This window comes from Coffea eugenioides, unplaced genomic scaffold (assembly GCF_003713205.1).
Source record: "Coffea eugenioides isolate CCC68of unplaced genomic scaffold, Ceug_1.0 ScVebR1_2010;HRSCAF=2960, whole genome shotgun sequence".
In the NCBI taxonomy this organism is placed as follows: domain Eukaryota; kingdom Viridiplantae; phylum Streptophyta; class Magnoliopsida; order Gentianales; family Rubiaceae; genus Coffea; species Coffea eugenioides.
The window spans coordinates 7,326-32,960 of record NW_020862459.1 but is presented as its reverse complement, the minus strand read 5'-3'; the positions used below and the strand labels follow the sequence as shown (position 1 = coordinate 32,960).

At 37.5% G+C, this 25,635-nt stretch overlaps 1 protein-coding gene across 1 annotated transcript; it reads right to left on the bottom strand.

The window, feature by feature from the left end:
• Window positions 1-2,773: 2,773 nt before the first annotated feature.
• Window positions 2,774-4,759, bottom strand: LOC113756133. The gene is made up of 2 exons (XM_027299926.1): window positions 4,679-4,759; window positions 2,774-4,537 (listed from the first exon to the last, which is right to left on the bottom strand). The coding sequence occupies exons 1-2, from the start codon at window positions 4,757-4,759 to the stop codon at window positions 2,774-2,776; spliced, it is 1,845 nt and encodes a 614-aa protein (XP_027155727.1).
• Window positions 4,760-25,635: the final 20,876 nt, after the last annotated feature.

Here is a 25,635-nt window from a genome sequence, read left to right as displayed (position 1 = left end):
TTTTGAGCTGCCCAGGCCAATGCACAGCAGCTTTTCTCAATGAATGAATAATTAGCCTCATACTGCGTGAACTTCTTGCTTAGATAGTAAATGGCTTGCTCCTTCCTTCCAGAGTCATCATGCTGCCTAAGGACACAACCAACTGCTTCTTCAAGCACAGATAGGTACATGATTAATGGTCGACCCGGCTTGGGTGGCACCAGGACTGGCGGATGTAACAAATAGTCTTTGATTTTATCAAAAGCTTGTTGGCATTCTTCACTCCAATACAAGGGCACATTCTTTCTCAACAATTTGAACAACGGCTCGCATGTGGCAGTTAACTGGGCAATGAATCTCCCAATAAAATTGATCTTTCCTAAGAAGCTTTTCAAGTCCTTTTGAGTTTTCGGCACTGGCATATCTCGAATTGCTTTGATTTTTGCTGGATCTATCTCTATGCCTCTTTTACTAACAATGAAACCCAACAATTTACCAGCTGGTGCCCCAAAAGCGCATTTCGCAGGATTTAGCTTCAAATTGTACTTTCGCAACCTTTCGAACAGCTTCTTCAAATCAACCAAATGGTTCTCTGCCCTTTTAGACTTGATTATGATGTCATCCACGTAGACCTCCATCTCCCGGTGGATCATATCATGAAACAGGGTAGTCATGGTCCTTTGATAAGTAGCTCCGGCATTTTTTAAACCAAATGGCATCACTCGGTAGCAAAACGTGCCCCAAGGGGTGATAAAAGCAGTCTTCTCCCTATCCTCTTCTGCCATCAAAATCTGGTGGTATCCAGCGAAACAATCACAAAAAGATTCAATCTCATGCCCAGCGGTACTGTCCAGGAGAATGTGAATATTTGGCAGAGGAAAATCATCTTTAGGACTGGCCTTATTGAGGTCTCTATAATCCACACAAACTCGCACCTCTCCATTCTTTTTTGGAACAGGGACTGGATTCGAAAGCCAAATAGGGTAATGGGAAACAATGATAATGTTGGTTTTGAGCTGTTTTTCAATTTGTTCTTTTATTTTGAGGCCATATCTGGTTTGAATTTTCGGGGTTTTTGTTTTACGGGTGGAAAAGTAGGGTCTGTGGGCAACTTATGCACTACCACATCAGTTGAAATACCAGTCATATCATCATAGGACCATGCGAATACATCCTGGAATATAGTCAAAAATTCAAGCATCTCCTTTTTCTGCCTCTCATTCAAATGAATACTAATTTGCACCTCCTTAACTTCATCTTTAGTGCCAATGTTAACCTTTTCTGTTTCTTCCAGGTTCGGTTTTGGTTTCTCCTCATATTGTTCAAAGTCCTTTGCAAAAGAATCGAATACCTCCTCATTATCACTCTCGCTTTGGAGCTCGGATTCCCAGACCTCCAAGTCGTGAGTGATATAGAGATTGCCATTATTGAATTCCAGAATAGTGATATCCAAAGGGTCAAATAGTTTTATTTTTGGCCATCTGAAAGAATTAACGAATTTGGGATAATAAGCAAACAAATATACAACAAACAAATGAACAAGCAACATGATAGCAATATAAACAAACGAATAAACAAATCAACATGACAAGAACAACTTGTGCATTTTCATAAAACCTTTGATTGAAAGCGAAAACAAAAGAAAACAAGCAGGAACGAAATGAAAACTTAACAATATTTTCACGTGCAAACTTTAGTCAAAGGTAAAGATGCTTTCATTAGCTATTTACAGATGCAGAAGTATTTTCATGAATTCGTATGAATGACAAACCCCTTTAGGTTTACCGAAACTCCTTCTGAATGGGCAGAAACTCGACTGTCCAATTGGAAATTGATCCTTCAGGGATGTCGGAAAACTCGGCCTCATCTGGGAAACTGTATTCAAATGTTGCCCCAATGAACAATTGGGCCAAACTAGTTTCGATTCCGTCAACTGGGTTAATCTCTGACGTGATCACTCGGTTGGTCGTGGAAAAGTATAATGCAGTGGTGGAATATCAAGGGCGCTTTGCCTGCCTTCTTTCTCTGCTCTCTTGCGTTCCTTCATTTCTTTGATGTCTTTAGCGGTTGGTCGGAAACCCAAACCGAATGAATCCTTTTTCTCCACAATTTCCACTGATTTCATAATTCCTTGCAGATCACGTCCCAGCCCTTTGTCAAACTCATATCCTCCGCGGATCATTTCCTTAGCCATCATGACACTGGCCTTTGACAGAGCTCGTTCCTCTTTTGTTATCCAAGTTACGGAGACGATATCAGCTGTGCTATGAGGGGTCACTATGGCGTTTCGGCTACCATCTTCTTTGGACCCAGAATCAGCAATCACGAGGCAATCCTCCTCGGCAAAGATAGTTATCAATTTGTCATTTACTATGAATTTCAACAATTGATGCAATGAAGAAGGCACCGCTCCGGACTTATGAATCCACGGCCTTCCAAGCAAAATATTGTAAACACTAGAAAAATGCATAACTTGGCAAGCTATTTGAAACTGTGCGGACCCCATCTCGACTACTAAATCCACTTCTCCTAGAGGTTCTCTTTGTGCTCCATCAAAACTTCTAACTATGGTCCCTGAAGGCCTCAGCTTGATATCTTGCAACCCTAGCTTTTCCAAGGTACTCCAAGGACAGATATTAAGCGCAGATCCATTGTCAATCAATACCTTTGGCAAAATTTTCCCGTTGCACCTCACAACTATGTACAGAGCCTTGTTATGTCCAATGCCTTCCGCAGATAACTCATCATCAGAGAAAGTGATTTGTTTTGTAAATAACACACTCCCAACTATATGTCAGAAATTAGCAACCGAAATGTCCTTAGGGATTTGAGCTTTGGTCAACACTTCGAGCAACGCATCCCTATGCATATCCGAAGAAAAGAGCAGATCCAACATGGATATTTGGGCGGGCGACTTGCTTAGCTTCTCGACTACATTATATTCGCTTCTTTGGAGCCTTTTAAGAAAATCCAAGGCTTCCTTCTCGGTAATTGTTGGTTTAGCGGGCAGCTCGGGGTTATTTGTTTGAATCGGAATGGTAGCTCCAAACGGACTTGCAATCCTCCCTGGTCTAGTGACCACTGACACCTCTTCTTTGGCAATTGACTTTTCTCCAATTTGTATGACAGGTTCATCGTAGTTCCATGGCACTCGCTGCAAACTCAGAACAGGCTCCTGCTCCGGAAATTCGATGACCATTGGCTCCAAAGCCTTGCTCTCAGCTAGAGTGAGATCCAAAATAAAAGGCCTTTTATCCTCCTCAAACGGCACCTCTATTATAAATGGTTGGTCTGTGATCCCAAACACCTCAGCTTCCCTTGCCAATTTTTTGACTTGCTCCTCATACTCTGCATCGTCCAGAATGACTCCAATGGTATTAGCGTGTTCAGGCAAGGGGTTCCTATTTATATTCGGCCCTTGTGCCTCCTTTTTCCTGATTACAATCTCTCCGGCTTCAATCATATCTTGAATTCTATGCTTAAGAGCCTTGCAATCAACAGTCGAATGTCCGGGTGCCCCTGAATGATAAGCACAGACGGCTTGTGGGTTATACCCAGCGTATATGCCATATGGATAGGTCAGAGGGGGTACCGTGCCAATCTTTCCGGCGGCCTTCAACTGGTCATACAATTGGTCTAGAGGCCTGCCTAAATCGGTAAATGTACGGCTACGGGATTGGTTGTAAGGTTCAGGAGGTTGAGGATGACTATAAACAGGTCTATTTAGGGGAGGAAATCTTGGGTTATATGGAGGGCGAGGTCGGTTTTGGGGTGGATTTGGTTGAGAGATTTGAAAATGGGCTAAAGGTGGGTTAGGATAGCTTGGGCGAGGCCGAGGGTGATGGATATTGGTAGTATATACATGGTGCGGGTTTGAATAATAAGGGTAATGTGGTTGGTAGGTTGGATTGTGTTGGTATCGGGGTTTGGGTGAAGGGTTCTGGTTCCAGATAAAAGTTGCCTCCCCCTCTTTCTTTTTAAACTGCGGCTTCTTTCCACTGCTCCCTTGCCCTTGTAAAGCTTCTACTTGTGATTTTAGGGCAGAGACGTTAACAATTTTTTCAACTCTCACAAAATCATCATACTCTTCGAGTTTATTCACAATCGCAGCAAATGTACACCCAGTCATACGGAAGATTTCTTCGAAGTATGGAGGATCATGCGCCTTTATGAAAGTGCGAATAATTTCATCTTCGGTCATCGGAGGCTCAACCTTGGCAGCTATCTTCCTCCATCTTTTGGCGTATGTCTTATGATCTTCAGATGGTCGCCTCTTGGTGCCTTCCAAAGTAGTTCTGGTCGGTGCTAGCTCGCAGTTATATTCGTATTGTCTGATGAAGGCGTTGGACAGATCAAGCCAAGTCTTCACCTCCTCTGGCTTTAAGTTTGAATACCAATCGAGGGCGTCTCCTTCTAGACTCTCTGGAAATAACCTTAATGGCAAGTTTTCGTCATCCACCGGTCTGCCCAACTTGTTGGCAAACAAACGCAGGTGTGTCTTAGGGTTGCCTGTACCATCATATTTATTGAACTTCGGGGTCTTGAATCCCACGGGCAGCTGTACATTTGGAAACAGGCACAGATCATCGTAGTCTAACACCCCTTGTTTGCTTAAACCTTGGCTTTTCCTGATGAACTCATCGAAACGATCCAACCGCTTAAGTAACTTCATATCAACCGGGGCAGACGACTCTCCCACTTCTGGCTTGGTTTGAACAGTGTGTTCCGGCGCATCAGGCTCTGCGATAGTCTGATAAAAAGCTTGTGGATCCAGAGGCATGTTTGAACCACCTTGACCACCTTGAGGCTGAGGCTGAAATCCTTGCCCATAGGGAGGATAGAACGGAGGATTTTGCGTGTAAGTATACTGCGGGTTGAAAACTCCCTCAAAAGTGGTTTGAATTGGAGGAATGACAAATGGTTCGGATTCCGGTTGTTTGACGGGCGCAGGCTCGGGGTGCACTCCGCTACTAATGAGCTCGTCGATCAACTTCTTTTGGGCGGCCATCTCAGACGCCATTTCCCCAAATTTGGTGAGTAATTCAGTCAACTGAACCCCGGGATTTGTGGCTTCCGGCTGGGTAGTTGTAGCAGTCTTATCAGACGATTCTGACTGAGTACTCATGTCTACACGATTCCTTTGGGCTCGACTTCGGGACCGCGTATAATGGGGCTTTTCCGAGAAGCTATTTTGAAACTTTACCTGAAAATACGAAATGACTTTAGCCCTCCTTAGCTTTTTATTAAAACAAAGGAAAAGAAAAAAGATAAGAGTTAGTAGATGTTCCAAAAATTCGGATGCATGTCCTATCGGGGGGGCCCTTTTTGTGCCAAGGGTAGGCCTAGCATGATGCAACACCTTCGAAATGGGACCCGTACAGACCTGTTTTTGACAACAATTCTAAATAAGTGCAGAAGAGAAATCGCTTTCATTGATAAAGCTTGCCAATATTTATATCATATCACGAAGACGATTCCGTACAAGATTGCCAAAACTTCTGAACCTATCTAATACAGAGTCCTTTGTTTCCCTAGCATATGGAATTCTAACACGTTCAGTTTGGTCATACAACTCTCCGCATTTCCTTTTCAGCTCTTGACGCTTTCCTCGTTCATTTTCGTACAATTGCTTGTGTTGCTCTGCTATCCCTTTGTATGTTTCGACAGACTTACTTAACTGCAGAATTTCCTTATCCTTTGCTTCGACAATGGCTTTCAACCTTTTCACCTCCTCAGCTGACTCATCTTGAATTTCTTGCGCAGCGGATCTTCTTACCCAGTCTTCGTATTGTGTAGTGGTCAAACCCTTTTGCTTTAGTTCCGGGATGTATTGAAATCTCTCGTCATCCGACAGTGTCACCCATGTCTCGATAATCTGGTCTTTCATAGGGAGCTCGTTTGGGCACATTCCTTTACTGAAAACGACGGTGAGCTTACTCAAATCAACCACAGGCGGCACTTCTTGTGTACGTCCTAACTGTCTGAGGAATCTCTTTGGAGTGTATGCGGCGATTCCTTGGGTACCCAATAGGAGAACAAAATCTGACACTTTAGTGCGGAGTATCGGCCTAAGGCAAATCGTCCAGTCTAACACCCACCAAATGTCTTGATCTGGCAGCATCTCTAAGCATTTGACACATTCAACCGCATCGTTTGGCAGGCCCCCTTCGTTGACTCGCTTATGATGCGTGATTACCCAGTTATACCCAACTACTGGCAAACTTTCCGGAACGGACGCTAGTCTCTTAAAATGTTCTAGGGCCCAGATATGCAAAACTATATTAGCCCCGTAGAAGAACTTTTCCCCTTCCTGGCAGTTGGTACAAGCTAGAAAAATGTCCGCAAGGATGGTCGGGATTATGGTGCATTGTTTACTTCGGATTCCTGAAAAGAGGTCTTGTATAACCTTTGCTACCTTGAAAGCTATTTTCTGATCTCTTCTCGGGAAGAAATAAACTCCCGCCATAACTATGGCATACACCACTGGTCTTTTGCGTTCCCAAACATCCTTGGATGTGAATGAAAAATCCTCCCTATATCTCTCGAACCCATTTGGTAGTGCAAAATGCTCAAACAAAGTGTTCACGCGGACTCCCTGATCCGACCCTCGCAATACAGCCTCTCTCAATCCTATGATCTTGCAAAATTCTATCTTGTCTGAAACGTATGGGAAAATCAAAGCGGTTCCATGCAAAGGTAAATTGAAGAGGCCGGCTATTTCCTCAAGTGTCACTGTCATGTGCTTATTGCCTACCCTAAAAGCCGAACATTCCGGATCCCACAGATGTACTAATGCCTCTACTAGATAGCCATTGGGCTTGATCTCCTTAAGGTCTCCAATTGGCCCTAAATATTGAGCTACTTGATGTAATTCGCTAGATAGCATAAGGGCAGGCCATCTTTGAATCTCGGCCGACGGTACCAACAACTGGTAGATTCGACGGGGGCACTCCATCTAACAATGGAAGAGGCGGGTTGTCAATTACCTTACCTATGAGTCCCATTCTCCGGTTGGCAAGAATTTAAACATGCAATCCCTTGAAGGGTTATGTACCCATGGGAACAATCAAGGTGAGTTCAATCCTAATAGCGGGATCCCCTAAATGGCATTCCCCTTCTAGGGTTTATGCATGATGCCAGTTTATTAAAGCGATAGAACTTGCAGTTTGAAATGAGATATGACCTAAGGGACCCTTTATTTGCCAGGGTAAGCCTAAAATGATATAGCATTATTAATCTACGAATGCAATGTACCAAAATCTTTAAACGTGCAATAGCCTATCTACAAGGGTAAGTTCTAAAAGAAGGTCATGCCAGACCTCTTATTTGCTAGGGTTTGTGAATGCAATGGAGACACAAAACCAAGAAAAGTTAATTCAGCCAGATAAATACACATAACACATTGTAGCAACGAGATAAAGCAATCAGTACAAAGAAATAAAGCGATAGGAGGGAAAAAAAGGGTTGGACCCCTCCTATCGTGAATAGTGTCCCTAATAAGGCAAGGCAGACTCTACCCTAGGCAAGCTATCATGGATGCATGAGGTATTGGCTCACTAATGTATCTAGACTCGATAGGTTTTAGGTCCCCGAGCCTTCAGACTTGGAAACCAAGGGTCATCAATCCCAAGGTTCTTTGTCGGTGGCTCGAGCGATTCCCCAGACATTGCTACGCACACATCGTGTCACGGCTACATGTCATGAGTGAATCTATCAAAAATCCTCAACCTTCGACTAAAAGCTAAAGGCTATGAACCCAAAGCTTAAAATGGAAGATTGAGTGACCCCTCGGATCAAGCTACGCACACATCGTGTCGCGATCACAAGTCCAAGTGAGTCGCCTAAAATCCTAATAGGGTGGAGTGGCGTGACAAGCCACTAAAAGAAAAATAAATGAGGGGTGAAAAATTAAAGCGTATGCACGTATGCTAGTGCTCGTTTGGAGAGGAGGGATCGAGAACCAACGCGAGGCTCTAGGGTAATGTCCCCCACCCAAATGCAATGCAAAGCGCGGAATAAAACAAATACAACATACATCCAAAACCAATCATACATACGGTGAGGAATAGTTGATACGCGCGCGAGGTAAAAAGTTCTAAAATGAAAAATGCAACCCTAATATCCAAATGCTATGCATAAAAAGGGTAGAAAAAGGAAAATAATAGCTAAATCAAATGCTTGGACCCACTTAGGAAATCCCCAGTGGAGTCGCCAACTGTCGCGCCCCACTTTTTGAGTATGTGAAAGTAGTGTGTGGGATATGTATGTGAACGTGTGTGAAAATGAAAATAAAAGGCCGTGGGATTGTGAAATGCGACGGTTTGGCCAAACAAAGTTCAAAAAGGGTTTTTGAATGGAAAATGGAGTCGCCACTTGGTATAGAGTTAGGGTGTACCAAGTCACCCAAAAAAAGTGATTTTTTGGAAAGAAAAGCAAACAAACCCTTTTTAAAGAACTTTTTAGGTCTACGTAACCAAAGAAAGGGATCGGGGGTCACATTTGATAAGGGAGAAGGCAAAGGCAAAGCCTAAGGCACTCCCTTACCCTAGCCAAAGCTAGTTGCGTGACTTAGCCCTTCTTTTCCTAATTCTTCTACCCAAAGTATGTTTTGCATGTTGGATACGACTAATGGATGCGAAAAAAATGCAATCCTAAATCTAAAATGTCTCTTATGAGGCTTTTCGGTCCCAATCACATGAGTTGTGATGGCCAATAAGGAAAGCTCTCATAGAGGTCACGGGTAATGCAAATGAAGACCCAAATATGAGTGCAAGTGTGAAAAATGTAAGAGGAATGCAAAATAAGATAGAAATACAAATGTAAGTGCAAGTGTGCAAATGTAAGAAAAGTGCAATCTGTGCAAATGCAAAAAAGGTGCAATGTGTGCAAATGTAAGAAAGGTGCAATGTGTGCAAATGTAAAAAAAGTGCAATGTGTGCAAATGTAAGAAAAATGCATGTGTGCCAATTGTGAAAATGAAGGTGTTTGTGTGCAAGTGGATGAAAATATGGTATAAATAGTAGTAAATGCATCTAAGTACAATTTGGTGCAATTTGTGAGTTAGAAAATAAATAAGTGATAGGAAAAAAAGATAAATGTGTGAACATGGCATGTGGAGTGAGAAAAATATAAGTAGTGAAAAAATGTAGATAAAAAAATGAAAAAAAGTGATATGGTAAAATGGAGGTGCATGAACCTAGAGGAGTGCATCAAATCGGGTACGGGAATGACTCCTAACTTTGTGATTTTAATTTTCCCTTTGATAGAGGGAATACAAGCGTGCTAAGGCTTAGAAAAGCCACACTCGTCTATATCCCATATTTAAGGGGTAACTTTCAAGCAAATGTACCCTATAACTAGCATGGAGATGCAAAAAGCCTAAAATGAAAGGGAAAGGGTTGTAGGGGCATGCCAAATGCTAGAAGACTAAGAAAAATGCATGAAATGTAGTGAGACATGCAAGTACGTACTAACGAGAGGGGACGGCCTATTGAGTCTAGCATTGGACTAGCCCTTTTCTAAAACTCTCTCACAAGCATTGGACTTGCGAGAGCACGAGGGGACAACCATGACTAGCATTGGACTAGCCACGGTGACGTCACGCATTCATTATAAACCAAATAAATCATGTAAAGGCTAATAAAGCAAATAAACACATAAATCACATATTACATATAACACATAAGCATGGTATTTAGATGCAAGACCCTAAAAAAGCGAGTAACACGTAGCACACAAGCATGCAAATCACACTAATGAACCTATTACATTGGCTAACTAAAACAAATGGGGAAGGGGAAAAGTGAATAAAAATGCTCTCCAAGCCCTATCTATTACAAGCCAAGAGGTGTACACATACCCCATAAATAAATAAAAGAATGACTTAATAAAAAGCAAAAGTAAATGAAATAAATAAAAGGAATTAAGGAAAAGTAAGGAAAGCAAAGTAGACATGCAATTTTCACTTAGCACGTTGGATCATATAGGGTCAAATAAGGTCAAAATAAGGGATAGAGTGTACCTCCCTTGAATCGATACCCTAACGGAGTGAAATTACTAATTTACCCTCCAAAATAAAGAAAAGGTCAAGGCATCACTTTAATTAACAAGTAATCACAAGCAATGAAACAAAAATTAAACCAAAAAATAAAAATTAAATGCGTAATGAAAATTAACATAACAAGGGATCACTTAGAGTATTTTTCATAAAAGAACACATTGAAATTCAAGAAATTAGAGTGAAAAAGAATCTAATTGAAGTAAAAAGTTCTAAACTAAATTGGTGACTCAAAGTAGAATCTATCAAAAGTAAGCGCTAAACTTCTCAAAAAGAAATGGAAAAACAATTCATTAGAATTAAACGATAAAATTAGCCAAGATCTTAATCAAACGGAAAATCAAACTATGAGCTCTTCCCAAAACTATTAAACTTTCTTATTTCATCCTAAAATTCATAAAAAGTTTATCCATGAGTCAAACGAAAGCATACCAAGGAAAACTAACATGTTAAAGGGATAAAATTGAGGAAATTTTCCAATCTCATGGGCCTAAGTAACATTAAGCTAAAATCTGGGGTTGAAACATGCAATTTCTGGGAAGTCTTGCATGCATGCTACGAAAACTTCAGCTTCTGCAATGTTTTCTTTGCTGCAAAATTTGCAGCTTACCAAATTGCTTTCTTAAACCCCAGACAACACACTCAAAACAACAAGACTATCCCCACGGATTCTTCTAACGTGAACAACCAAGACTCACATCAAAAGGATAAAATGAACTACTCTATATTAGCCAACAAGATCACTGAGACCGGAATGCGCAAAGAGAGAAAGAAAATCAAGAGAACACCATCCACGAGAAAAAGACATTTTTCTTTGCAAAGAAACACTTCAACTCCCTTTTGCCCACTACACAACTCAAAAGTAGCAAACAAACCCTCAAAATCAAGCAAACTCAGATTTTAATCAGATTAACAATGCGTCTAGCAATGTTGCCGCAACAAAACAGATGCCCTGTTGCAGTCTGCTATTATACCGCAGATTGTTACTTTAAATTGCAGCCAGCAAATGCATGAGATTACCATCAAGCAACGGGCAAACTAAAAGGAAACTCAAACCATTCCAGAAAATTCCAGCAAAACGAAATGACCAGTCAACAATACAGCAACCTCCTTTCTGCAATTTCCTGCTGCACATTTGCAGCTCAAACCCAAACAGACATTTTACAAGGAAAAAACGCACAGAAAACCAGCAACCAAATTGACATAAACCCTGAGCTTCTGTCTCCCAAACCCAGGTCAAGTTCTTTACTTTATGAACTCAAGATAAACTGCTCACAGCAAGAAGACACTATCGAGCAAGCATAGAAACAGTAGGTGGACAAAACAAACGCAGCGAATTTTTCATACACCGGAAGAACTGGAGTTCAATCATGGCAAAACCGTCATCAATCAATGGATAGACCTCAACACAAGCAAGTGCAAGCAAGGATAACAGGGAAAACAGAAAAATAGCTTACAAAGCTCTGCCGATGATGATGGTGTCTTGGCGATTCCTTGCTGATTCTTTCGATCCTCGGTTTTCCTTTGCTTTGTTTTCTTCCCGAAGACCTTTCTCCTCTGTTTTCCTTGCTTTTCCTTTTCAGCCGTCCCTCGACGCTCCCCCGCCGTCCAAAGAACTCCTAGCAGCCCTCTGTGTTTTTCTCTAGTTTTCGTCCAGCTCTCTCTTTTCCTTCCTAGCCTCCGCACCTCACTCTTGCTCTCTTTTGTTTTTCCTAAGCCTCCTCAAGCCCGTCAACCCCAGCTCTCTCTCTCGGTTATTTTCAGTCGGCCTTCCCTCTCTAGCTCCCTCTCCAGCCGTCGCCAACCCTCAGCTCTCTCTCTTGCTCTAGATTTTTCCGCCGTCACTCTGCCCTCCCCTGCTTCTTTCACAGCTCTCTCGTTTCTTGTTTTTACTCCCAGCCGTCATCCAATGCTCCCCCCTCTCTTTCCGTTTTCCTTTCTTTTATATGGCTCCCAAAACTCAACCCTATCAACAATGGTTTGGATGAAACCAGATGGCTTGTACTCTCTCCATCGAACGGAGCCAACCCCAGGCCAAAATAGCCGAGAAATGCAGGTGCAATTTTTCGGCTGCGGCTGAAACCGAAACGTGAATTTTTTTTTAATCACTTAATTTAAATAACAATAATACAAGAATAATAATTCAAACAAACTTAAATAAAATACACAAAATTAGTAACCTATAGATAAAAAATAAAAAGCTACGATTTTCCTCTTTTTCTTCTTTTTTACTCTTTTTTTTGTTTTTTCATATTTTTTTTTCAAGAAAACATTGAATTTAAATCAAAACAACTAAAACATAATTTTCGAATGCTTTTTCTTTTTCCCGAGAAATTCTATGCTAAAGCTTAAAAATAAAATAATAATAAAATAAAAAACTAAAAAACTAAAAAGTGAATAAACCTAGCACGACAAATAAAACTAAAAAAAAACGTAAATGAAATTACACTGAAAATTTGGTGTCTACACCAGTGCAAGAATTAGCAAGAATTAGTGCAAAAGTAACTTTGGAAGTAGTTGAGGGATCACTCACCAGTTCCAGTACAGATATTTCAAAAGTTTTTTTTTTACCCAAAGTGGATTTAATCGCCGAGAAATCCTAAAATAATCAAGATAACACAATTATAGCTCGCACATCCACAAACCCAGTAAATGGAATGCATAAATGAGGCTTGACTACATGTCGTACGCCTTTCCAGGTTAAGTACTTGTACAAAAGAATAAAAATATGACTTTTGAGTAAAAAGATAACAGTTGGTCCTAGGGTTACAAACAACCCCCAACCCCTCATTTTTTTTTTTTACTGAGATCAACTCAATTTGAAGGAACCACATAACCCTCTGTATTTTGCTATATTCCAGCCATTTATGGCTTCATTATTTTTCCTCAAGTCAGTCCAATTTAACACATAAGAAATCTCAATACAATAGCCCTTCGATTAGGCTCAAGTTCATCCAAATACAAAGCAAATATAGGAATGCAACTAGAAATCAAGGGGGCGTTTGGTAAGAGGGTATCGGATTCGGAGAATGGAATGAACCCCATAAATGGTGTTTGGTTCACTGGAATGGGAATTGAAATCTTGGAATGATTTCTAAAAATTTGGTGTTTCTCCATTCCCAAGTATTTTGGTGGGTTTTGTCCGATTCCCAAGTTTGATTCCAAGAAACAAATCCAATTACATATTATAATTATACAATGATATACTTAATATTTATATATATTATATATATTATAATTATAATATTAGTACATTATATAAATATATATTATAATTATTTAGTTAAATATAATTATATTTATATAATATATATTATAAATTTATTAATATTATATAATAATATATTTATAATATATATGTATATCTATAAATGTATATTATATGTGCATATAATTAAAATAAATACATGTATATAATATTAATAAATTATATAATTATAATTATATTTATTATTTTAAATATAATAATATATAATAACTATATCTAATTAATATGCATTATATTTATATAAAATATTAGTACAATTAATATTTATATATTATATATAAATTATATATTTATATTATAACTTTCATATAATTATAATTAATTATATATAATATTTAATTTAATTAGTTACAAACTTATAATAATGATATTATTATATTATATAATTATATATTATAATTATTTAGTTAAATATAATTATACTTATATAATATATATTATAAATTTATTAATATTATATAATAATATATTTATAATATATATGTATATTTATAAATGTATATTATATGTGCGTATAATTATAATATATACATGTATGTAATATTAATAAATTATATAATAATTATTATTATTATTATTTTAAATATAATAATATATAATAACAACTATATTTAATATGTAATATATATTACATTTATATAAAATATTTGTATAATTAATATTTGTATATATTATATAATTATAATTGTATATTTATATTATAACATTTGTATATTTATATTTAATTATATATCTATAATATTTAATTTAATTAGTTACAAACTTATAATAATAATAATATTAGTTATATATATTATATAATGTATATTAATTTGTGTAATATAATTAATATTATCAATTATACTAATAATTATACATGTTTACTAATAGAAATTATTAATCAGTTAGACTAAATTTACTAATACATTTATACTAATATATTTAATTAGTAAAAATTTCTTATATCTCATTTACAAAGAGCCAATAACTATCATTTATAATGTGATTTATAATATATTTATTATATTCCATTCCGAAAGAGTCGACGAACCAAATATCAACTATAGTAATGATACACATTCCAGGTACTTGAACCAAACAAATATATTGGAATGAATGACCTCATTCCAAACCCAAGATATCCGATTCCGAATCCGAATCCAATTCCGATGTGCGAACCAAACGCCACCCAAGTTTTAAGGACAAAAGCTAAATAGCAGGTTTGACGTCTCTTAGAGGAACAGACATAACCGAAGCAACACTAGTCAAATTGAGGTGCAATTTACACCGTTTCGAAGCTAAGAGAAAGGGATACAATGTTGAAGAAGGCCACTCAGTCCAGTTTGCAATATATCTAGGTCAAATTTACCAAAACAACCCCAGATTTTCCAGTTTGCAGTTCAACTAGCAGTCCTGATTCATTCAATCATATCTCAGCACAAACAACTCCAATTCAAGTGATTACAAAACCATCTGAAAGCTAAGATACCAGGCTATATTTCTTAAGAAGACATCGACAACCAAATCAGTAGTATTCCTGGTCAAAACAACCAATTACAGAAGCTGATTAGCATGTTCGGATAGAAACAGGGCAGCAGGGGTATTTCGGTCTTTTCACAAGTTACGTTGCTCCGATTGAGTTGAAATTTTGCAGACTACCATAAAACATCATTCTCTACAACTTTTATGTTTTGTACTAAGGCCAAATCGGCCTCTAACTAGGTGTAACAGTACCAGGCAGAATTGGGGAAAAATGAAACCCTAAACTGGAATTCATGCATTCAAGTGCTAATCTTCCACAAAACAACATCTAAAACAACTAAAAACCACTAATAAGCAATTAATTGAAGTAAAGAGGATGTTCTTGGTAAAAATACCTTAAAACCACAAGAAAGGTAGGAGCTTAATCTTTCCTCCCCCAAAACAACTCTACCAACACCTTTAACCTTCCCTAATGATCACTTGTATGGTGTGGTTTGTGATTTGGTTGGTTGAAACTCAAGATTTGAGCACATTTGGAAGCTAGAAATTGAAGAGTTCTCTCTTGTTTTCTCCTCTCTAAGGGTCGGCCAAACAAGAAGAAAAATAAGGGAATTTTGGTCAAAATTTTGGTTTAGTAAAGGTAAGAAGAAATTGGTCAAAGTCCACCCTCCATTGGTTTCATGACACTTGGCCCTATTAGGGTTTTAATCTTATCCTTTGGTCTCTCCAAGATTAAACCATCTAAATAATCTCTAATTATCTCTTAGCACCTTGTAAAATAATATCACTTAACCAAACTCCCACAAGTTGTCAAAAATATATCGCATTTACCGCACTAGCGGGTCCCACGTTCATAATACAGTTCAAACTTAATGTGGACTAACTTGTATCAAGGAAATGATTTGAAAACTATATTCCCTTATAAAAATGTATAGAAAATTAATATATTGAAGAAAGGTATAAAATTATAGACAAGGAAACAAAATAATGTTTAGAAAATAGATAAAAATTTTCGGGTTCTCACACTCATTCTATCGGGGCGTCACAGACTCCCCTCCTTAAAAGAATGTCGTCCTTGACATTCCAACTTGCACTAATCAGATCAGAATAGCTCTTGAAAGTCGGTCACGTACTAAAACTCACTCTAATCTCACTTATCACAATCAAGTACTAAGAAGCACCCCAATCCAGCATATCAAACAGTCATGATCCAATAGATAGTTGATCGAGTAACTAGATAAAACATGCAAAAGGCCCGAAGTTGGACTTGAAGTCCGAGATATTCAGGAAATTCAGAACATGGTTTAATCTCACATCGAAATTTCTCAAGTCAGAAATTTTCCCTTGGCGGTGCTGGACAACACAACAAGCTAGCACAACGACTATACTTCGCCAAAGAGTCTCAGTTCAAAAATTTCATCCTTGGTGGTGCTTGATAACACAACAAGTTAGCACAACGGCTAAACTTCACCAGAGGATCTTAGCTCAAGAAATTGGCCCTGGTGGTGCTTGAAAACACAACAAGTTAGCACAACGGCTAAACTTCACCAGAGAGCCTCAAGTCAAAGTTTCATCCCTGATGGTGCTTGATAACACAACAGGCATGCCTCGCCAAAGGAATGACGGTGCTTGATAACACAACAGGCAATACCTCATCAGAGAGGTTCAGTTCAAGAATTTCAATCCCTGGTGGTGCTTGAAAACACAACAGGCATGCCTCGCCAGAAAAATGGCGGTGCTTGAAAACACACCAGGCAATGCCTCACTAGAGAGGTTCAGTTCAACCGTTACAGAAGAGTAGTAGCCGGTCTACAACCATACAAGTACGAATAAGTTCAGAAGCAGAGTCAAAAGCAGGGTTCAAGTATATATAGGTTCAAAAGCAGGGCCAAATATTTCAGGTTCATGGAACATGAGTACGAATAGAAACTCACTTGCCTAGTTTATGCCCAGTAATTCATATTTCCAAGCAGTCACAGAATTCAAATCCACTTACAGGTCATATACGAACCAAGCTACTTGCTCAAGCATGAAAGAGATACCCTATTTTCAATCAAGTCAGGTCTATCAAGTGTACGTAAGAGTACACTAGCCAAAACAGATTCAAGTCTTAAATGAGCTCAGTCTAGCCGGTCTCAGACAGTTCAAGCATTTCAAATCCCCAATACTTACAAATTGGGTAGTGTACCTTAATCAAACAAGAAGACTAGAAGGAGGATGCAAAAACCAAAAGTTTTCCAACAAATCCGGTCACCACCATAATGTATCAAAACCCTAGCCAAAATCTTATCGGATAGATCCAAGATAGCAGTCATCAGTTAATCCATTATACACTGGTAGATCTAATCTTCTGATTTACTCTCGATTCATATTTAGTACTAGGGTCTCCTTAAATTCTATAAGACTATCCACCAATTTTCTCACGAGTACGGGGTTGTCAAAGCCCTCGGCCACAATCCCTTTTTCCCATTCCTACTGCCATACTTAAGAGAAGTCTATAAGCGCAAGAAAAGGAATAATTAAGCATAAAAGAACTTAATGCATATACAAGTTGCAAAAATATTTAGAATCAAGACATGATTCTTTACATGTATCAAAAGTTATAGCACGAGTTAAGAAGTCATCAAACAAACCCAATATGTCAACTACTGCATATAGGCAATTAAGTGCCACAAAATGTAGAAGTATATACAAGCAGGATAAAAAAGGCCTCACGGCATGCATTACCCTTCCTAAGTCCTTAGTTAAACCAAAGGGTCCAAATATCACGAATTTTCAATCAAATCACATGCCTTTACGAAATTAGATCCAATCAAACCAGAATACAAGCTGAAACTAAAGGTTATCCATTCGAAATTCAAAATCTTTAATAAGCAAGCCACCAGCCAGAGCACCATCATTTCCAAGAATAACTAGTCTTAGAGTTTTATAGGTAAAGACTCAAGCTCCAAGTTCAAATCCAAGAAATAAGTACAACTTGCTAACTTACGTGTCAAATGGAAACCAAGTCAATTCACACTAACTTCGTGCTCTTAAATGCGGTTACTCTATATCTCAAAGTTCCCTTAGTCCGTACACCTAAAGATAGGCTCACTCGTCTTGAAAACCAAAAATTTTAAAACATAAGAAAAGTATTTAAAGTAACAAACTCTTATCAAGTTCAAGATTTACATTATAACAACAACAGTTCGCCATTCTTCCAAAAACTCAAGATTTTTTTTTCATGAAAAGCATAGACAATTCAAGTGTGAGAATACACCAGTATACAATCAAGGGGGAAAACCTAATTTAGAAAATTGTAACCTTGTATCAGCCCATAATATACAAAATTCAACAAGTTCATCAGTTCACATAATTCACATATTTCCAAAATCGGAAAATTAGACCAGCTTAAAGCATATATATATATATATATATATATTATTTCCAATCATCGTTTGAAAATAAACTAGTACATCCTAGTTTTTCTTTAGAATTTCAAAGCAGAAATTCTCTATGAGGTAAATGGGCGGAAAATGCATTTTATTCCTTTGATACTCTCTTATCTTAGTTCAAAATCATCATACATAGAGTTGGACCATCAAATCTTGGTCTCTTATCCTCCATAGTCAGTACTAATAATTACCTCAATCGCTTAACTTTCAAATCAAATCCCACAGTCCGGCATCCTAAACTTTAGTCTAGGATACACTACAGAGATCGGAAGCCTAAGCTCTGATACCAACTGTGACAGCCCCACCTCCCCCTAAGGCGAACGAAAGGGTTCGGCGGGCCGCCTGCCCAACTCTCGCCGGGACTGACTCACTCACTACATTCTTCAAGTCAATTACAAGGCACAATTCAAATAATACATCAAATTCTCCAAAAATTACATATCATAAGCGAAGCGGAAACTAATTCTAAGCGTGGAACGTATATATATACAACCAATTCAATTTCAAATATTTATACAGGCCCACAATTACACAAGGTGAATCAAAAGTGAAATATACATGAAATAATCTTCCAGATACGTTAACAACTTATTACACGTGCTTCCTTTGCCTCGATCCCTGTGGGGAGAAGAAAACATTTGGGGGTGAGTTAGAAGCTCAGCGAGTATCCAGTAAAATCAACAATCAAGTATATTTCACAATAAAGCATTTCGATGATGTCATGATGCAGTAATCAAATGTACATGTATTGCTCCTGTGAGCCAGTGAAGTTCTTGTACTTAAATATCCAACGCTCATTTAGATCAGGTAACAGATAAACAGAAATAAGGAGCCATCATGCTCCAAAGAATGTGTAAATAGTAGTAGAGACGTTGGTTCTAAGTACAAGATTTTCCCAAGAACTCATTGGAGCCAATTTATGTCATGGCACACACACATACACGAATGATATGCAATCAAACAACCAATGCAAGCAATTGAGTAACCAGTGCAAGAATTAGCAAGAATTAGTGCAAAAGTAACTTTGGAAGTAGTTGAGGGATCACTCACCAGTTCCAGTACAGATACTTCAAAAGTTTTTTTTTTACCCAAAGTGGATTTAATCGCCAAGAAATCCTAAAATAATCAAGATAACACAATTATAGCTCGCACATCCACAAACCCAGTAAATGGAATGCATAAATGAGGTTTGACTACATGTCGTACGCCTTTCCAGGTTAAGTACTAGTACAAAAGAATAAAAATATGACTTTTGAGTAAAAAGATAACAGTTGGTCCTAGGGTTACAAACAACCCCCAACCCCTCATTTTTTTTTTTACTGAGATCAACTCAATTTGAAGGAACCACATAACCCTAAAATTTTGGGCAGCATGCCCTCTGTATTTTGCTATATTCCAGCCATTTATGGCTTCATTATTTTTCCTCAAGTCAGTCCAATTTAACACATAAGAAATCTCAATACAATAGCCCTTTGACTAGGCTCAAGTTCATCCAAATACAAAGCAAATATAGGAATGCAACTAGAAATCAAGTTTTAAGGACAAAAGCTAAATAGCAGGTTTGACGTCTCTTAGCGGAACAGACACAACCGAAGCAACACTAGTCGAATTGAGGTGCAATTTACACCGTTTCGAAGCTAAGAGAAAGGGATACAATGTTGAAGAAGGCCACTCAGTCCAGTTTGCAATATATCTAGGTTAAATTTACCAAAACAACCCCAGATTTTCCAGTTCGCAGTTCAACTAGCAGTCCTGATTCATTCAATCATATCTCAGTACATACAACTCCAATTCAAGTGATTACAAAACCATCTGAAAGCTAAGATACCAGGCTATATTTCTTAAGAAGACATCGACAACCAAATCAGTAGTATTCCTGGTCAAAACAACCAATTACAGAAGCTGATTAGCATGTTTGGATAGAAACAGGGCAGCAGGGGTATTTTGGTCTTTTCACAGGTTACGTTGCTCCGATTAAGCTGAATTTTGTAAGCTACCATAAAACATCATTCTCTACAACTTTCATGTTTTGTGCTAAGGCCAAATCGGCCTCTAACTAGGTGTAACAGTACCAGGCAGAATTGGGGAAAAATGAAACCCTAAACTGGAATTCATGCATTCAAGTGCTAATCTTCCACAAAACAACATCTAAAACAACTAAAAGCCACTAATAAGCAATTAATTGAAGTAAAGAGGATGTTCTTGGCAAAAATACCTTAAAACCACAAGAAAGGTAGGAGCTTAATCTTTCCTCCCCCAAAACAACTCTACCAACACCTTTAACCTTCCCTAATGATCACTTGTATGGTGTGGTTTGTGATTTGGTTGGTTGAAACTCAAGATTTGAGCATATTTGGAAGCTAGAAATTGAAGAGTTCTCTCTTGTTTTCTCCTCTCTAAGGGTCGGCCAAACAAGAAGAAAAATAAGGGAATTTTGGTCAAAATTTTGGTTTAGTAAAGGTAAGAAGAAATTGGTCAAAGTCCACCCTCCATTGGTTTCATGACACTTGGCCCTATTAGGGTTTTAATTTTATCCTTTTGTCTCTCCAAGATTAAACCATCTAAGTAACCTCTAATTATCTCTTAGCACCTTGTAAAATAATATCACTTAACCAAACTCCCACAAGTTGTCAAAAATATATCGCATTTACCGCACTAGCGGGTCCCACGTCCATAATACAGTTCAAACTTAACGTGGACTAACTTGTATCATGGAAATGATTTGAAAACTATATTCCCTTATAAAAATGTATAGAAAATTAATATATTGAAGAAAGGTATAAAATTATAGACAAGGAAACAAAATAATGTCTAGAAAATAGATAAAAATTTTCGGGTTCTCACACTCATTCTATCGGGGCGTCACAGTTCTCGTTGAATTGTTATGCCATTTCGTATTAGAAATATTTTTTCACCAGCTATTTTGATAAAATGATGATTAGAGTACTTTAGAATCTATTTTGTGCTGCGAAATAGCCAAGTGAACAATCATTCTTTGTAAATTTTGCTTGAATGAGTAAACGTTATTTTGTTTATCATTTTTATAGTTTAGTTCCCTATACTCATATTTTTGTGTAACTTTTTAAGTGAAAGCTTTTTTCAAAATCGCATTAAACTGAAAAAATATGGCTCTCTAGATCATTTTTGCATTATAAATGCAAATAGCTTAATTATATTTACTCATTCATTTGTTCTGCAGTTTTGCATTTGAAATTGTTTGCCAACGGTTATTTTGTGGGATTTAAAAATCCATTCTCTGCTGTCTCCTTCTAAAATTTCATTATCATTACACAAGAAATACACTACGGCAAGTAACTAGCTTACCTTTCTTGATACATTAGTTTAACTACTTGTACTCATAAAATTTGTATGCCTCTCTCTGGATGAAAGTTTTATAACTAATCAATCGAATGAAATTTGAGATTCAAAACGTTAGGATCACTTTTACATCATCATTGACAAATGGTGTGATATTACAAAAATTTGCCAATAATTTCGTGTTAAAGATTTCAAATTATTTGTTCTCATTGAATTGTTGTGCCATTTCGTATTAGAAATATTTTTTCACTAGTTATTTTGTTAAAATGACGATTAGAGTACTTTAGAATCTATTTTGTGCTGCGAAATAGCAAAGTGAACAATCATTCTTTGTAAATTTTGCTCGAATGAGTAAATGTTATTTTGTTTATCATTTTATAGTTTAGTTCCCTATACTCATATTTTTGTGTAACTTTTTAATTGAAAGCTTTTTTCAAAAATCGCATTAAACTGAAAAAATATGGCTCTCTAGATCATTTTTCCATTATAAATGCAAATGTAATCAAGAAATGGAATTGAAATGCAAAATTACTTAATTTTGCTACCATTAATCAAGAACTACTGAGCTAAATAAAAAGTCTTCCATTTCTCATTTAACATCTTAATTATTTGTACTAGCTTTATTTGTTCTTGAATTTCATGCTACAAACTATTTGCCAAAGGTTATTTTGTGAAACTAATGATTCGAGTGCTTAAAAAACCATTTTCTGCTATCTCTTCCAAAATTGCTCCGTCATCATACTAGAAATGCACTACGGCTAGTGATTAGCTTACTTTTCCTTGATACAATAGTTTAGGAAAATGCTTCGGTAACGATAAGTTACCATAACTTGTCAATATTTTACATTAAAACTAGGGGAGTGCCCGCGCATCGCGTGGGTGTTTGGTGCCTGTGGGTAAAGAAGTGTTTTCGTTAAATTAAAAATAGTACACTGCGAAATAATTAAAGGCAGGTATGGTTACGAGACAAACAACATAAGAGCCACCCAATAATAGAATCAACAAGTTCCTAAAGACAAATAAGTAGATGCAGCAAATTCCCAAAAATATACGGACAAATAGGTCTCCCATGATCCAGATAGATAATAGAGTAGTTCAAAAGGACATTATGCATGTCTACTTATTTAGTGATAGTAATAGTAGTAAAATCTTTTAGATGCTATAATAGGCTGCATTCAGATACGTTGCTTCTTGGTGGTTTCTTCATTTTGTTTTGCAGGGGTTGTACCACTGGTTCCTTCACTGGACTTTGTAGACGGTGAGGGTGGCAAAGTGGTTGAGCTGTCTCTTTTTTTTGTCTCCACCGCTTGTATTGCAGCATCCATTTGTGTTCCTTTAGAGTTGATGTCTGGGTTGTCGGCTACTTCAGTTGCGCTTATTGCACTTCCGGTATTCCAAGATGCAGATGTTGTTCCATAGTTGGTAGTGTACTTTCTTATGATTGCAAGCTCTTCTAGGGTGGAGTTTCTGACATGAGCAATGATAGCTATGTATTTGGCTGCAGCTACTGAATTGTATGTATTTTGGGTCTTCTTCACCAAACAAAACTAAGTTGTTTTGTTTGATAAAATCCTCAATGGTGTTGTAGTCCAAATTTTTCTGTAATGGGTTGTTACAATGCTTAGATTAGTTGGATGAGACAAGATGTGTGCGAATAAAAGTGATTTTACTTATATGTGGTTGAAGTGTGTTTAAGGTTAAATTTGTTTCTTTACCTCTTTTTCTTGCTTCTGGATTTCATCAATGGTGAAAGGGAGCAGCTACTCAGCATCATTGCCGTTGAGATCAAAGGTGATTGAACCAGTGTGATCTGTAAGCTGGACTGTCAATCTACATCTGTTATGATGAGTCAGTTGTCAACATCAAGTAAATTTACCATTATAAATAATTTATGTCGGATCATTTTAAGTAAACTAAAAGTCAGCTAAAGAGGTAGGAGGAATTTTAAGTGGGGGAGTGTGAACAATGTAATTCTTAGTAGAGGACATATACCCTGGGCTTACACGAATGCGGTTGTGGCATGAGGTGCAGTCAAATTCCAAGTTTGGTCTTGCTCTAAGGTACTTGTAGCAGAGAGGGCATGAATTGTACCACATTTTTTGGCTTCGATCAAGTAGGTTTGGTATTCCTCTTATCCAATATGGTCGCTTCTGTTGGTTTGTTGTAAAGCTGTTTAGATGGAATTTAAATATAATGAGGGTAATAAAGATGATGTGATTACCGTGTTTGTAGTTGTCAAGCTCTTGATAGTGACAACTCTGTCATCGACTGGAGCTGGGAGGAGATTTAAGCAATCTGCATATGTTCTTTCTGCAATGAATTTCAGGAATGTTTCATGATTTTTGCTTGACCTACATGTATGAAAATGTATAAGGTAATGGAGGTATGATGTGAAGATTGGTCTTTAAGAATAAGGTGTTTAATAGTTTATGTTCAAAGGGTGACATTACCAAGTACGCAACGCGTTTGCTTGAGTAGTTGGAGGATTAATCAAGATAGAACTTGCAAACTTTGTTGACAGATTCAAAGCTAGGTGGGACAGAGAATAGTTTACTTTTGTTAAAAATATACAATAGAGATAATTAGAAGCATTAATGTATTCAAATGCGTATACTTACTATGATAGGATGTTGCTTTGACTCTTAGAGCAGCAATGACTGGTTGGGTATGGATCATGTCAGGTATTTGTTGGCCTTCATCAAATTCATGCTCACCCCAAAGTGTCAAGACAATAGGTTGGGAGCTATATGTGTAAGATAGTAGGTATTATATGAGCGTGTGTTATTATGCTTAACTGATTGGATAGAATGTGTACCTTTCATTGACTATGATAATTTCTCTGGTAGGTGTGGGTCCTCTCATGTTTCTTGGGTTAATGTGGATAGTAACTCCAAGCAGATCTAAGAAGTATAGAAATGCAGGCAATTTAGATGATTATATATAGGGTACTATGTCGAGATTCAAATATTACCTATTTCTTCATCCGTGTCAATGTGCTCATAGATTTTGTCATAAGGTTTGAAGTGGAAGACATCTGGTAGCATTGGGGGCTCTGGTTCATTAACTTGCTGCACCACAGTTGAATTGTCAATAACCCAATAGTACTCATTAGTATAAGTACTGTACCTAGGCTGGACTGTCTCCAGTTTGGCATTAGAGATATAGTATCTTCGAAATGGCTGGAAATGTCTCTTGAAAAAGTGTATGTCACCACCATATATCATTGCTTGTGCTCTTCTTCCCTGAAATAGAAAAGATGCGCTTTGTGAATGGGTATGTTATAGGATAACATGTGAGTTTAGAGTAGTTGCACAAGCCCAGCTATTTAGCTGACTATTTGCAGTAATTAGAAATTTATGGAAAGACCGTTGTGTCTTTAACTGCATTATTACTACTCATTCATGGTGTAAGCATCACAGCACAGTATTTTCAATGTCTTTAAAGGTTGAAATGTTTGCAGTATACAAGGAACACTTTTACTCCAGTACAATTTGCTTCTACCCCAGTACTTTTACCCCAGAAGAAGGATGCGGAGGAGTACGCAAAGAAGAAGGGTCAAGGAGAGAATGAGGGTGGGAAAAGTAATGTGGGTATGGCTGATAAGAGTAAGAGAGGAAGGCAAAGCTTTGAGATCATTGTACGAAAAGTGATAAAAGAGATTCATAGCTATGTGGCAGGATGGAGGAATGTACCGAATACAAGAGACAATTGGCTACTCAGCCTTAGTTGAGATTTTCCACAAGGCATTTTTCTCAAATATGGGTAAATAGGTAGCATTAATAGGATGAAGCAGAATACTGTATAGCAGATTCTTTTGCTCTGGTATACTATTTGCACTTGTCTCTCACTTTGCATCCTTCATTTTCATCTAATACCAATTTATCCTTCTTAAACCTTGGTGAAAAGTGCCATTGAAGTTTCTTTTTTATTTATTTATTTATTTTGGCCTTTCCACGTGTTTTTTCTTTTCCATCTATTGTTTTACAATGCAACATAGTTTAATAATAGACATTTAATAATAGTTTTATTAACTGCAAAAAGTAACAATTGTGTCAAATAATTCAAACCATTATGTGCGGAAGAATAATAGGATAAATTGACAACCTTTTCTTCTAAGT

Excerpts from the sequence above, each read along its gene's own strand:
- LOC113756133 (XM_027299926.1), bottom strand. The coding sequence starts at position 4,759 with ATGCCTCTGGATCCACAAGCTTTTTATCAGACTATCGCAGAGCCTGAT. Across the intron at positions 4,538-4,678 it reads CTGTTCAAACCAAGCCAGAA|CTGCCCGTGGGATTCAAGAC; the intron begins GTGGGAGAGTCG and ends CCAAATGTACAG.